Source organism: Desmodus rotundus, chromosome 10, assembly GCF_022682495.2.
Source record: "Desmodus rotundus isolate HL8 chromosome 10, HLdesRot8A.1, whole genome shotgun sequence".
In the NCBI taxonomy this organism is placed as follows: Eukaryota; Metazoa; Chordata; class Mammalia; order Chiroptera; family Phyllostomidae; genus Desmodus; species Desmodus rotundus.
This window is the reverse complement of record NC_071396.1, coordinates 83,691,012-83,706,732: the sequence shown is the minus strand read 5'-3', so window position 1 is coordinate 83,706,732 and position 15,721 is coordinate 83,691,012. Positions and strand designations below refer to the sequence as shown.

At 37.1% G+C, this 15,721-nt stretch overlaps 1 protein-coding gene across 2 annotated transcripts in view; it reads left to right on the top strand.

Annotated features, from left to right (window-relative positions):
* KLHL14 (kelch like family member 14) overlaps positions 1 to 8,071 on the top strand; it is a 92,303-nt gene extending 84,232 nt beyond the window's left edge. The window contains exons 5-8 of one of the 2 annotated variants that reach the window (XM_024580597.3): positions 176 to 366; positions 446 to 604; positions 3,608 to 3,765; positions 5,921 to 8,071. In XM_024580597.3, coding sequence (XP_024436365.1) covers positions 176 to 366; positions 446 to 604; positions 3,608 to 3,765; positions 5,921 to 6,061 — 649 coding nt within the window. In that variant the 3' untranslated portion in view covers positions 6,062 to 8,071. Of the gene's footprint in view, positions 1 to 154; positions 367 to 445; positions 605 to 3,607; positions 3,766 to 5,920 lie in introns of both variants that reach the window. The other variant, XM_045188000.2, reaches the window with a different exon arrangement.
* Positions 8,072 to 15,721: the final 7,650 nt, after the last annotated feature.

Below are 15,721 nucleotides of genomic sequence, written 5' to 3'. Positions count from 1 at the left end.
AGAATGTTACCCAGAATGGGCAATGCATATGATTGCTGTATAAGGTTTCAGATGTAGAAGGTAGCTTTATGTGTGATTTCCAAAGGTTTGCAACCCTTTCTGAGGCTGCTAGGCTTCTTTTCCTGACTGACTGGGCTTCTTTTGTGATTTACAGTGGGTTTTGCTTTCATTGCAGAAGAGCCAGTTTCTATGCATGTCGGTTGGACAAACATTTATATGTTATTGGTGGAAGGAATGAAACCGGCTATTTGTCCAGCGTGGAGTGCTATAACCTAGAAACAAACGAATGGCGTTACGTGTCCTCTTTGCCACAGCCTCTGGCAGCTCATGCAGGAGCAGTGCACAATGGGAAAATATACATTTCAGGCAAGTCATTCCTCCACGTTCTGTTACAAAGTTCAGTTCCAAGCCACTTTTCTGACTTGTATGTATGTTTAATTCCCAGGGGGTGTACACAACGGAGAATATGTCCCGTGGCTCTATTGCTATGACCCGGTGATGGACGTCTGGGCTCGAAAACAAGATATGAACACAAAACGCGCCATCCACACTTTGGCTGTAATGAATGATCGCTTGTATGCAATTGGAGGAAATCATTTGAAAGGTCTTTTTTTTTTATCACAATAGCATTTGCATATCATGTTTCTTGCTAAGGGGGTTTCTCGTTAGATAATCATAGTTAATTTAACCAAGTAAAAACTACATTGACAAAATAAAATTTACTCTGTATGAATTACCAGTACCCTTGGGAGAGCATTTATTTTGGCTCTTCTGCAGATAGGATTATTTTTAAGTTACCACACATGTTAAGGAAATGAATAATGATGTCTACAGAAAAATTTTAAAAAGAAAGCATTAATAACTGCAAAAGCACATACAATTTGTTGTAATGGTGAATTCAGTAAAATAATTTATCCCTTTTCATCAAAGTTATAATAATGAATTTTGTCCAGAAAATTGTTTTCTGTAGTAGTCATAAAAACTTTAATCATAGCTGTGCAAAGAAACTAATATGTGATTTTCCTTAAAGAAAACACTTGGAATTTCTTTTTTTTAATATTTTATTTATTTACTCTTAGAGAGAGGTGTAGGGAAGGAGAGAGAGAGAAACATCAATGTGTGGTTGCCTCTCACGAGCTCCCTAATGGGGGCCTGGCCTGCAAGCCAGGAATGTGCCCCTGACTGGGAATCAAACCAGCAACCCTTTGATTCACAGGCCCATGCTCAACCCACTGAGCTACACCAGCCAGGGCAACGCTTGGAATTTCATGTCTAAATTTTGAATTATCTCTTTAAAGAACCATCTATAATTTTCAAATTTTTTCTACGTGCTTTTTAAATTTAAAAAAATTTAAATCATAATATTTTAGTGCTGTGTCTTGGTTCCTTTTCTTCTCCATATTTGTATATGCCTGCAACTTTTTGTAGTATATGTGCATGTATGTAACTTGAAGTGCATTTACATAACACTGAATTTGATACAAAAGCAGAGAGATGTATAATATTAAGAATGTTAACTGTTCTGGGCCTCAGTCTCCTCATCTGAAATGAAGAAGCCGGTCTGGTTGGTCTCTCAACTCTCCTGCAGCTCTGACCTTCCATGACCCTTGAAATTGAAATAAGGGAAAACTAGGCCATCTGGGTATGGTGGATAAGGCCCATCTGTGGGTCATTTTTCAATTAGATACCTTTAAAAATGGGTTAGACGTAGACATTTTTCTATTTTTTAAATACATAATTACCCCTAAATATAATAAAGACCAGACAAGTACACTTTTTATGTAAATTCATCCACATTCATATTGAGTCAGAAACATCGTTTTCCTGGTCTGTGCCTGCTGCCCACCTTAGAGCTCTCCCCGTGGAACAGGATCGCCTTTCTGCCGCAACTGTTCCCCTTGATGCTTTTTCTCTTTCACTGGCGCTCCTTCCTCTCAACCCACACTCCATGCCTTTACAGCAACATGTTTCATATTAACTTTGTAGTTTTCTGCATGGAAATATGATTTCTGCTAGTTTCTTTGCACAAGAATGCCTAACTATTTTAGGAACTTTTACTGTTTATGGTTATACTTGAACAGAAAATGTTTGGGTAACGACCTAAATGAAAAGTAGCACGCACACATCAAACCAGGCTGGCTCAGGGAGGCGATGTGCCACATGGGACAGGGCGTGGGCATCGCCTCTAAGCTTAGGCTTGAATCCCAGTCCTGCACTTCCAGCTGTGTGGTCTTACCCATGACACTTAATCTCATGTCTGTAAACAAGGGATAGTGATCCTTTCTTTGGTAGTTGTGAGGATTACAGTCAACAAATGCAAAACATTTACTTGGTCCAGAGAAAGCATACATATTCTCATAGGGTACCGCTCGAACCTTAGAACCAGGAATTTGCACAAATCCTCATTGCAAATATATATGCCTCAAAAAATTTTTATCAACTATCTTAGTGGTAAAGGAAAGGAATATACCACGTAACTGCAGTAAGCATATTAATCTGTTGTTCCAAATTCTGCATGACTTACTCTATGTAAAAAGTAAGTGGCCTAAAGTATTCTGTCTGCCTCTTCAAAAATGAAAATCTTTTTACTTTTTGGTCTACCTTCTCAATTAATTTGAACAGTTCAGTATGTTGTTTTAATTATATTATATGCCTTGTAATTGTCAGCTAGCAAACATCTATACCATGCATTTAACTAGGAAATAAATCATTAAAAATTTAGTTTGCTCAATGACCATGAAGCCCCCACTTGGGATTTTTGACTCCTTAAATTAAAGGCAAAGATCCAATAAAGTCCAGTAACCTAAATTGGTCACTGTGACCTAGTGACTGCCCCAGCCACGAAGAAACTTTATCAGAAGTGGGAAGGGAAACCCTTCAGTGGTAGTTAGCCCCCTACTCAAAACCTTGATCTTCCATGGATACTGGAAACAGTTCACATCATCATAGCTGGTTGTAACAGGCTGTGAAAAAGATAAAATATGCTGAACGACAAATTTTAATTAATTAAAACATTTTGAGAGAGTTAACTACTCATTTAAGAAAAGCAATATAGTTTTGTCTGCAAAAGTGTGAACTTCAAAGCCTGTTCACTTGGATTCAGGTCTCAGCCTATCTACTTACTGGCCGTGTGGCTTACTCAAGTCATTAACTCTCTCTGTCCCTCAGTTTCCTCATCTGTAAAATGAATATAATGGTATAACTATCTAATAGAATGACTGAAAGGATTAAATGAGTTCATTTATGTAACGCACTTTAATAAGCTATAAAATGCTTGCTTTAACTATAATTATTTTAAACCTTTTAAAAAGGTTTTAAGAAACCATTTTTTTAGTAAGATCTACCCCCATATAATCAACCAATGACATCTAGTCAGGTATTTTTGCTTTGAATTAATCTGAAACATCCAGAATTGGGTTGCTTGTTTGTTTGTTTTAGATCTTTCTGACATATCTCTTCATTTCTCCAGCAGATTTATACATTTGTGCCTTAAAGACACAATTATCTGCTTTTTGGCTCTAGATGCTTTTTAAAAAAGAAGCCCTAACCTTAAATTGGGACTGAGAAAGTTTATTCTTCTGTAATTCCATTTTGCTATATCACTTAGGTTTCTCCCACCTTGATGTAATGCTCGTGGAGTGCTATGACCCAAAAGGCGACCAGTGGAACATTCTCCAGACTCCCATTTTGGAGGGCCGGAGTGGTCCTGGCTGCGCGGTGCTGGACGACAGCATTTACCTTGTGGGTGGCTACAGCTGGAGCATGGTAGGTACCCACAGTGAACTGCTCCTCCTTCTTCTTCTTTGTGCTTATTCTTTGTTTCCCTCAAAATGTGTTATCACCCCTGCACATACGTTTTAAGAGTATCATGCTTATATGCAAACAGCAAATTACTTTAAGTAACAGAATCAGTGTGGTTGCTGTGGAGCTGGTTCGCTCCCGGATCAACTGTATCATGAAATGGGCTAGGTCTCTGGTTCTCTCCCTTCCCCGTGCTTTTGCAATTGTGGCTTTCCAACTGACAGACCAATGTGGTTTTACTGATGTTCTGTCGAAATTGTTTGAATTGGAGAGGCTGAAAAGTTTCTGGCCAGTAAGGTATAGAAACGGAAATCAATTCTTCAATATCTATAAATTCCATTTAGGATATGTAATTTGCCATTGCATTTCACTTTTCTCCCCTACTTATCATTAAAATTTCCAATATACACCAATATTGAGAGTGCCGTGGGCCTTGTTAACACATCATCCAGCTTCAACATCCATCAACATTTTTCCATCCTTAATTTCATTTATCCTTTCTTTTTTTACTTTTATAAATAATTTTTTTGTTTTTATTGTCATTCAGTTACAGTTGTCCCCATTTTTCCCCCACAACTTTCCCCCACCCTACCCATGTATCTTTTCTTCAAAAAATTTTTACCAAGACAAATCCTAGACATCATATTATTTTACTCTAACTGTGGCAGTAGTTATCTTTTTAAAAAATCATTCATGTATGAAACACACGGTCATGACCACACCCGACAAAATTAACAATAATTTCTTTATATCTATTCTATATTTAAACTTCTGTTCACTGAAAAAAATGTATTTTTCAAATCAATATGTTAAAACAAGTCTCACTTGTATTAGTTATCACCTCTTACACATTTCCTGCAGACTGGAACACCATCCCTGCCCCACTTCACGTGCCATGCCCTTGACTTGTTGAAAAAGCAGGGTCGCTTATCGTATAGAATATCCAGCACTCTGTTATTAGCTAATGACTTCCTTGCAGTGTTATTTAAAATCATCTTGCCCCATATTTCCCATAGACAGGAAGTAGGAGATAAGAGCTTAAGTTCAGCTTTTTCTTTAAAAAAATGTTATTTATTTTTGACAAAAACACTTGAGGAGGTGGCTCTATCGTTCAAATTACATCATATCAGGAGACACATAGGGTTTAGTGGTCTACATAATCGCATTTTAAGTAATGACATTTTATCTTTTCTTATTTATATGTGTTGGTTTTGTAAGATTAATTTGTGGTTTCAATAACATGAGTTTTATTTTCTTAGCATCAAATAAGGTTGTTATAAAAAGTTTTGGGGGGAAGCTTTAAAAAGTTATTAGTTATATGGAGGCAAACATTATTGACGTATACAACCAGCTATTCGTACACGTGCCTGGTTGCTGGTACAAATCACTAGCTGCAAGAGCGGACAGGTTTGGAAGCAGACACCAGGAGTACACTTTCAGAAGATGATTGTTGGGTTGGTAAGGAATTTTGTTTGTCACCTATGATGAAAAGAAAGCTGCTTTGGTCTGGGAAGGGAAATGTTATACAAGCACTAGCCCCAGAGGTTGACAAAGAAAACAGGAGTTTTTGTTTGTTTGTTTCTCATGTGGTTGGCCTCTTGAAAATAAATAAATCATGTGGCCTCTTGAACATAAATAAATCAGTGTGGGAAGAAATCTGCAAGCTTTTATTTCCAGTTTGTTTTAAAATGGCTTTGAATCCCAGCTCTAATTCTCTCTACAGTAGTAAAATAAAAATGAAAACATGAGGCAACAATCTAAAATCCAATTTATTTCAATTACTTGACTATTTAAAGCGAATTTTTTAAAACTTAAACCAGCAGGGTAATTTCTATTTTTTGATCAATTATTTTAAGGGATTTGTTGGTCATCTACGATGTTCTAGGTACGTGACTTTTATTATTTGTCACACACACACATAAAAGCGGATTTTAAAATCTTGTCAATCTATAATTTTGCCTTGGATTAAAACAGTTTAAAATCCATTGCTTTCATTTTGAAGTCTTTCAACAAGAGCAGAGAGTTGGTATTGTGTTTGCAAGGTAAATGTGATAAATAAGGTTGCCATCGCACTTCTCTGAATATTCTTCCCTAAATGCTCCTTGTTCTGCCATTACAGGGGGCCTACAAGTCATCTACAATATGCTATTGTCCAGAAAAAGGCACCTGGACAGAACTGGAAGGAGATGTAGCAGAACCACTCGCAGGCCCAGCCTGTGCAACAGTTATCCTGCCCGCCTGTGTACCTTACAATAAATAACATCAGGAAACCCTGGGATGAACAGTATTCCTCTCTAGGAAATAATGGCAGGTGACATCACTCTTAAAACTAGGAACAGTGCATTTGAATAGTACAGCTGCCGAAACCCACCTTTGGTTGCTGATGATTTTACAAGTCCCTGCAAAAGAAAAAGACCTGTACTTGAGCAGGTACTGTCTGTAACTCGGGTCACAGCAAACTTCCTGTGGTGACAAACTCTTCCATTTCAGACTGGTTTCAACTCATCCCAGCTTTACAAAAAGTCCTCCCGTGGATCTTAACTTGCAAAAGGAGAAAGATAAAATACAGAAGAGTGCCCCCAGAGAGACCTAAGATCAGTATTGTGCATTGTAGTCTACCCGCATGTGATCTATGTTGAAGTTTTGGGGATATTGTGTTCATGAATGATTCAAAACTGGACCCACTGAAATACTTACCCTGCATTATGGAAATTGCCACTTGATTTTATATTCCTAACCTGTGGCTACTTCACAGACTCCATAGACAACACACTTATAGGAAATCATATAAGATTAAAGAGAGACACTTTCGTTTCTGTATGACTTTATTTCACATACCTTCTGCCCCTTACAGCCTCAAGGGATCAGAGAAGAGAAGATGCTGGGTCTTACAGCAAGTGCTTTCTGCCCTGTCGGCTCCATGCTAACCAAAGTCATCATTTCTGTGTCCTCGGTTTTTTCTGAAAGATTAAAACAAAGTACGTGGTGTCACTATTCAGTTCATGGAGGTTTTCTCTCTCTTTCTTTTTTTTTTTCAGTATATACATAAGTGGTGAACACGCCTGTTATTTACTTTAAATGGTACAATCATCAGGCAGTCGTACAATACTGTGTTTTCTGTTGGATGACATATCTGACCCAAACAGCCCACAGTAAAAACTGGGAGATTGCTTTCAGTAATTCAGGAACAAAAAGGAAAAGTAATTTCTTTTATGTACAGTCCCATTTGTCCCTCTGTCCTTAAACACACAACTTAAAAGAGCCACAGGAGCAAATTATAGCTCCTAACAAATACTTCCCCTTCTTACTTACCTTGGCTCTAGAAATGGCTTTAAGATTTGGCTCTAGAAGAAGCACATGACTTACCCTAATTACTTCCCCAACTCATCTATGTGTTTGGCATCACCAGAGACGCCTGAGCTCAGTTGAGTGAGCAGTCGCTAGTTGCCCTTAGGAGCCTGAGGAATTTAGGAACCGAAGATCAGGAGAGCGTGAGATCGTCTCAGTCTGGCGAGTTGAAAGAACCAAACTGGCAAGAACATAAAATTGATTTTCAAACTCTTCAGATCTGGAACAACACCTGCTAGGAGTAAATAAAAAAGCTTAAAATATTTTTAATCACCCAGAGATGTTGTTGAATCCCTCAACAAATGTGTCATTCAAAACAACACCATGGGGGAAGCCACAGGTTAAAATGCCTAATGATGAGCTTCACTGCAGAACATGTTGAGATGCATAGGTGTCCTGGAATCCAGTGCCGTTTCCACAGTCGAGTGCAATCTTCGTTGTTTTTGTATTTATTTGTATGTTCAGATCCAAAGGATCCGTTGTAAAATATCTATATAAATATATATCCAGTGCAATTCACTGTCATTTCTTTTTCCTTGAAAGCATATGAACATAGAGAGAAAGAGAAAAGTTACAGTACTGTGCAGGAACATCCCAGCTGACACGGCAAAGAGAACAAGGTCTGCTTCGGAGCGTTTACTCTCGGCAGTCACCCCCCCATCTGGATGTCTGTCTCAGTTTATCCAAGGGTGCTTGCTTTCCTTAGACCGGTTCTTCATTTATTTTTATTTCCAGCCAACATAAATAAAAGCATTTATGAGAACTATACGTAAAGCTTTCTGTATTTCAGAAAGACACAACTATTAGAAAGTGAAAAGTGAATAAGTAAGTAACAGAAGATGTAAATGTTGTACAGTATTAGAATGTGTAAATGAAGCTTGCTTGGAAGGGGAAAACTTTAAATAAAAACTTTATGTACTAATTCAACTGTCCCTCATATTTCTACTTATAAAGTATATGTATAAATCTCTACATTGAATTGTTTAAATGTTTGTAATATACAAAGGCCTAATATTTTTGTTCTGCAAAGACAAGTTCTGCTTTACAAGTTTATTCAGTTTCCTGGCAATATATACATATATATAATGGACAATGCTAAAAATTATGGAATGCTTCAGGAACAATGTTGTGAGTTGAATCTGATTTTTCTCCTGCAAAGCTGTTATAATAAGGCATAACTTACCCAAGATCTAATAGCTAATTATTTACAGAAGTTATTAGAAGCACCATATATATTAAATAATACTTGTACACTTTCTAAAGAGTAAGTGAACCACACATTTATTTTTTTTAAGATTTTTTTAAACTTATTTTTAGAGAGAGAGGAAGGGAGGGAGAAAGAAAGGGAAGAACATCAATACTCCAGAGAAACAGATCAGTTGCCTCTTGCACAAGCCCCAACCAGGGACTGTCCCACAGCCCAGGCATATACCCTGACCAGGAATCGAACCAACAACCTTTTGCTTTGCAATATGATGCACAACCAACTAAGCCATGCTGGTCAGGGCAAGAATAAGTGAATCACACATTTAATTAGATATATTCTCTAAATACATTTAACTTCATTTTCTTTTTTAAAAAATCTGAAAAAGAAGTTGTAGGGCAAGGAAAGAGGCTGTGGGAGACAATAGGAAAAACTGAAGCATGTAGCTGAAGGGTATAGTTGGGCAACCTTCCAGGTAAACAGTTGTGAAGGGTGGGAAGCAACTTCCTGAAGCTTATAATTTAGAAAAAATTTACTTTAATGCTTCCCAGTTAAATCTACCATTGTTAGGCATTAAACTCACAAAGGATTATTTAATCCTTCCTAGGAGTATTTCTTGAAAGCAAGAGTAGTGAGATTTCTGTCTTCTTCCCCTGCACCTTCACCTCTCGATGCTAGCGTGGCATACCAGAGAAAGGCCTCTCTCTATGGTAGCCTCCATTACCACCTTCTCCAGATTTGACGGCTAGTTGTTGTCCCAGGGCTTCTTCCAAATGCCCTGAATCTCCAAACTCTAGTGCTGACCAGCTAGCAAAAGCGATTAAGTGAATATAATGATCTTTTCCTAATCCCAAGCAACCACCGTCTTTAAATCCATAACTAGCCAGGCTAAAACTGGGTGAGTGAGCATAGGGACCAGGGCTTTTAATGAACTAGTTGTATCTGTAGACTTAAAGTTATTACCTGCATTTTCCTCCCTATTAAAACCAAATTTATATTTTCCCAGCTGCATGACACTGATAGCACTTAGCAAATTGTGAAATTATCAACATTGTAAGTATCAAGTATTTATTGAACATATCCCAAAAGGTAGCCCATAAATGCCAGAGTTCTCATTAAACTGGGTTCTCTAGTTCAAAATATTTTTTAAATGAATGACTAAATAGGCCAAAACAAGATCGGTAAGCATACCAAAGCCGGTTAATACACATTGGTGGGTATCTTGATAAAGTGAGTTCCCATAGATGGGGTAGCAGGAGGATCTTGACCGGCCAAGCCTGACTTCCTAGAAGCACCTGACCAGAGGATGTAGAACGTTGATAGAAAATAAAATGGCAACAAGAAGCAAAAAGGCCACACTAAGAAAATATCAAAAACATGTTTGCCTTGTGTAGCTGTAGCTGTAGCTGTATAATGATGCCCTGGATGGTGTATTAGGTGTGGACCAATTATTAGATGGAGTTTCTTAAAGGAAGTAGCTAACATTTGTTGACTCGACAGGCTTGATGCCGTGACCAAGTGGTTCAGTTCTAGAGATGCATTTGAAAAATGTGCTTCAAGAATACAGTACAAAAGTTTAGGAATAAGAAAAAAGTCTACAAATTGTAGGGATTGTTCTGTTCTATTTTATTTTATTCTAGGCTATTGTCCACATATATTAAGAACTCAGCAAATCTCAATTCTTCACATTAGCAGGAGTAGTAGTACTGTAGTGTTTTTAACTCTCTAATGATGCTAAAAACAAGGTGGTTTGGGGTTTAGCATGTAAGACCATATTCTGCTGAGGCTCTGAAGAATTCGATTACTTCAGATAAAGTAATCCCTGATGGTAACCTCCTCTTTCATTTTTAACATCATAAGCTGACTCCTCTGTGACCTTCCAAATCTTCCATGTACAAAATAATGACATTTTGGGGTGAGGGCAGGTAAACCACTTGGCTGCAGAACAAAGGTCATCCCACATTTAGGGAGATGGCAGTCTCCTGGCTTCCAATTAAGTTGCTCAAATCTGGGACATTTGGGAACTGATTGAACTAAATTAAGAAAAAGGAATAAAAAGAACAGAATTTAGTTATTAATTCAAACTTACTGTATCAAGAATATTATATAACACTTCCACTAACTGAGTGCTTACTATGAGTCAGGCACGATGCTTGGCATTTTATACATATTTTATTATTTACTCCTCTGAACAGCTCTACAAGGTAAATGTTATTCTTATGTTAAAGGTAAGGGCAACCCTGCTCAGAAAAGATAAACTACTTGATAGAGTTAAATAGCTTATAAGTGGCAGAGCTAGGATTCACACCAAAGCATTAATCTAAGGTCATACTCAAATTACCACAGTCTCCTGCTCACAAAGAAATTTCCTAAGTCAATCACCTGAAGTCCTGTGGGCATTCCTGGTGGATTGGCTGCTTTTTCCACCTATGAATAGAACATGCTAGGGACAGGGAGTGAACAATTAATGATGACATACTATGGTTGATGCTATATTGTTTGTGAGAATGAACTATGGGGAAGCACAGGAGTGAGCAGAACTAGCAGGAACTTGCTCTGTGACCTTGGGAGGTCATTTAGTTTCTCCATCTTTAGGTTTGTTATCTGTCTATGGAGTGATAATCTTTTCTTCAAATAACTATTGTGAAAATCATTTATAAAGAATGTGCCAACACTCTACCATGTAAACTCCAAAGTAAAATACAAGACACATACCAACTGTAAGGATGTGACAACTAAGTTCAAGTTTTAGCCTGGCATGTGAGATACCTTAAAACGTGGCCTCAGCCTCACTTTTAAGTCACATTATTCTTTACTGCTCTGTTCATTGAGTGCCGTGAATCTTTGCTTTTCCACAAACATAGCTATGCTTTTCCAACTTTGCCCTTTTGCTTGTGCAGTTTCTCCACCGAGAATGCCATTTCATGCTTAACACTATCTATTGAAATCCTGTCCTTCAAGGTCCCCATTCAAACTCCACGGCCGTCATTAAGGCTTCATGATCATGACAGTCTCATGGGATGCTTTTCATCTGACTTTGGTGACCAACCCTTCAGTGTCTCTGGGCCACACTGGAAAAAGAGTTGTCTTGGGCCACCCATTAAATACACAAACACTAACAACAACAACAAAAATCTCATAATACTTGAAGTAAATTTATGATTTTGTGTTGGGCCACATTCATAGCCATCCTGGACTGTGGGCTGGACACCCCTGCACCTATTCAATGCTATTTCTAAGGTTTTATGTCTTACCCTCTTACTATATTCATCGTTCTTTGAGGGTAGAGAGAAGTACAGTATGTCTTAAATAAAGCCGTGAAGTATTTGTTGGATAAAGTACTATATTTAATGTATACTGTAACCAAATCATAAGCACTTTGGGAAATACAAGGGGAAAAAAAGAAAATTACTTTGACTCCACCATCCTATGCACTAACTTTTCCTTTTGTGCAGTTTTCTCTATCCGGTCTTTTCATTGCATTCTGCATAACTGAATTGGTATCTTGACATTTTAACCTCTTAGCATTTCACAAGCATGTTTCTCTGTGACTAGGTGGTCTTCATTGCAAGTTTTAATGATTTCATAGCATGCTGAAAGAACATTCAAGCACTGGCAAATTTTGACTTATGCCCTCAAATAACATTCTCATGTGTTCTTTGTGATTCCCTCCCACCAATTTCATGCCACAGTTCATGTTCTCCCCAACTGCCAGTATTGTTTCACCATAGCAAACACTTTAAAACTTCTGGCTCTCCAGAAATACTGCTTATTTAGTTCATCTCTGGTCATTTTCCTCACTTCACATCTCTGACGAGAAATGCTGCAATCCCCCCAACCTCCAGCGTCTTCCAGAATGCTTGTGGCAAATTGTACTTTCCTTGTGAATGGACTTAGACCACCAAGATTCCACTTCAGGCCACATGGCATTCACCCAGTTTGGCAGGAAGTTCTTTGCTTGTCTTACAAGTTTGTCTCAAAAGTAATTCAGACAATTAAAACCAGCTGGGATGGAATGCCATATTAAATTTATTCATTTCTTTTCCAACACGATTGACCAATGTTAATCTGACTTGCAGGAAAGAAAGAAAAGAAAAGAAGGAAAAGAAAGAACTTTAAAGCCAAACAGCCCTGGAGGCTACATGTCTGATGAGAAAATATAATCCAACTCTCCGGTTAGCCCATCCCTAAGGCGGTCATCATCTCCTCTAAATTCTCAGAATATTTACCTTCTATACTGTTCAAATAGCACCTATCATGTCATGTTATACTGATGGTGTTTTATGGTATATTTATGCCTTGTTTTAACTAATCATTTTCCTGTAGAATAGACAATGCCTGGAATGTGTCTCCCCACAATGCTTTGCCCCTTGTGGTACTCAAAAAATGGATATTTTAGAGGTATTAGAATCCCTGGAATAGCATAGGCACTTCTGACTCAGACATTTCATGCTCATAATCTTTAAAATGTAAGTTATACATGGATTTTCTCAAAGGCAATTCTGACTGCTGCCAATACGGCAAACCCTGTCTGCAAGTGTATGCAAGTTAGTTTCCCTTGTTAAATTAACCATGTTTTTTCTATTTAGTGACTGTGAAAATCAGAATTTTTAATGCAAAAACCCTTGTTCAGTTGTATAAAAGCCCTACTATTATGAAAATCTTTGCCCCAGTACGTAAGTGGGAGAGTAATTGTGTAATCTTGGCCTCCAGCTCAGAAAACATTTACAAATACTGTGAAGAGTGATCTCTTCACAAATGATGAGGATGAATACATAATAAATCTCTTGGTATCCCCAGAGAGTATTTTCAGTATTACACTGTCAGTCTTTTGTTCATTTATTCCCTCCACTCTGAGCAAACCAATATGAGATGCCCTGTCAAGAATAAAAATATATGTAAGTAATTATAGTGCAAAGTATATGTGCAATAAAGAAATACAAATAAGTGGATATGGAAGTTCCAGAAAGGAAGAATTTGTGTCCAACTAGGGGAATCAGGGAAGGTGGGGGCAGAGAGAATATATAAAGTCAATCCTGAAGAATAGGTAGAAAGCAAAAAAAATTTTCTTTAATTAATGTTTGTTAGCTAATTCTTGAAAATACAGTAAGTATATAACAACTAAGCCAGTTTCATATGGAAAACTGCTAGATATTATAATCATCTCTGGATTAGTGTATTGAATGTGGTCTAATTGGTGAAGAAAATGAAAAAGTGTGAGGGCCAGGACTTTTCATGTGTAGAAAGAATGAAGTAAATCCACAGCAAGACAAGAGTTTCACTCTGATGAATAGCAAAATATGAATAAGTTTTTAAAAATATTTTATATTAAATATTACACAGCTATTAAAGTAATTAGGACTAGATGAACTAAAGTTCCAGAGGCCCCAGAGATAGAAACAGTGTTCTGAGGTGAGCTGATGATGGCCAGTAATTTTTTTCTCTGGGGACGTTTTTAAGCTCTGGCCACAAGTTGTTCCCACATAGAGAGCTTATTTTGTGGGAAAGGGAAACCGGCCAACTCTCAGCTGTCACACAAAGAACTAGAATGACAAAATGAAAACCTGAGGAGCCCTAAACACACAGCCAATTTTCCCTGAGGGTCATCTTTGGAGTTCTGGTGTTACACAGGAAGATGGGGAACTAGACCAAAAACTTCTAGATGGCAAGTAAAAGTTCCCACAGATTCACAGTGCCTAGGAACTAGACTTGCCAGGTGATGAGATCTACTTCAAATACATGACTGCTCATCCCTGTGAGGCATTTGCAAATTTTAAAGTTGTATGAGTTAGGAGGATAAAGGGGAAGCTGAAAACCACGGGAGGGAAGAAGAGCTGAGTCTTCTCCCGGCTTCAAGGCTGAGGGGACAAAGACCAGACTCTCAGCCAAAAGCTTGAGAGAGAGTCTGCCCTAGGAATAAGGACAAATCAAAGGTAGACAGATATATTGAAATGAAATGAAATGGGACAACTGTAATAGCATAGTCAATAAAATATATTTTTTAAAGTCAAAAAAATAAATAAATAAAAATAAAAATAAAAACATCAAAAAAAAAATGAGCCCTAGTGAAGCTCAGTCCCTGATGGAATTGAGACAATCACCTTCATACTCTATCTGCATAACAGAGAAAGGCAAGAGCCTTCTCTGGTAGAAGGTAAAATTATATGGAGCCACTACAGTTCTTTTAACATAAACAGTACATTCAGTCAAAAATTTCTAGACAATAGAAAAAATAACAGAATTAAACAAAGATTAGAAATAGACCCACTGCTGATCCGGAGTTTTGACTTAGCAAAAAAATAACTGCGATTGACATGTTAAAATGAAGGAAAAGCAGGCAAATCAATGAAAGGATAAAGAGTTTCACCCAAGAATTAGACTTTTTAAACATTAAATGGTTATTTAAGAAAAAACAACAATATGTTAAATTCAGAACTCAGTGAATGGAGTTAACAGTAAATTAGACACAGCCAAACATAGGACTCAGAAATTTGAAGCGAGATTAATAGAAAATGCCTAAAATGAAGTGTGAACAGAAAAAAATAGATGAGTATATACATTAAAGGGAAAGAGACTTCTGGGAAATGCTCTAAATGTCTAACATATGTGCCATTATAATTCCAGAAGGAAAAAAGAGAGAAGGTGGTAAAGCCATATTCTAAACAATATTGGCCAAGAATTTTCCAAAGCTGTTAAATGATGTCAACCCACAAATTCAAGAAACTTAACAATACCAGGCTGAATAAAGATAAAATCACACACAGTATATCTTAGTAAAATTCATGAAAACCAAGGACAAAAAATAAAAAGTCACCTTATTTTAAAAGAATGACAATGAAATTTTCAACTTAGTTTTCAACAGAAAGTATGAAAGCCAAAAGACATTATTATAACACTTTTAAAGTGCTGAAAGAAAATAAAAGCCAACTCAGAATTTTATATCTGGTGAAAATATTCTCAAAAACCTGAAAATGAACAAAAGACCATTTTACACAGATAAAAACCAAGTAAGTTCATTAACAGTAGGTCTGTGTTAAAAGAAATACCAAAGAGAGATTTTCAGGCAAAAGAAAGTGATCACAGATGGAATCATGGAAAAATGGGAAGGAATTAAAAACATAGGAAAAGATAAATATTTGGGTAACTATAGATTAATATGGGCCATATAAAAAGCAATTGTGAGTTCTTTAAAAGTATAACTGAGCATATAGCAACAATGATTTAAAAAGACAGACAGGAATGGTAAATAGAGGTTAAGTGTTCGAAGTTTCTATCATTGTTAGGAAAGAGATAAAAGTAATAATTTGTAATACGTCAAGGAGGCATATTGTGATCTCTAGGTTAATCATTAAGTGAGTAATAAAAATA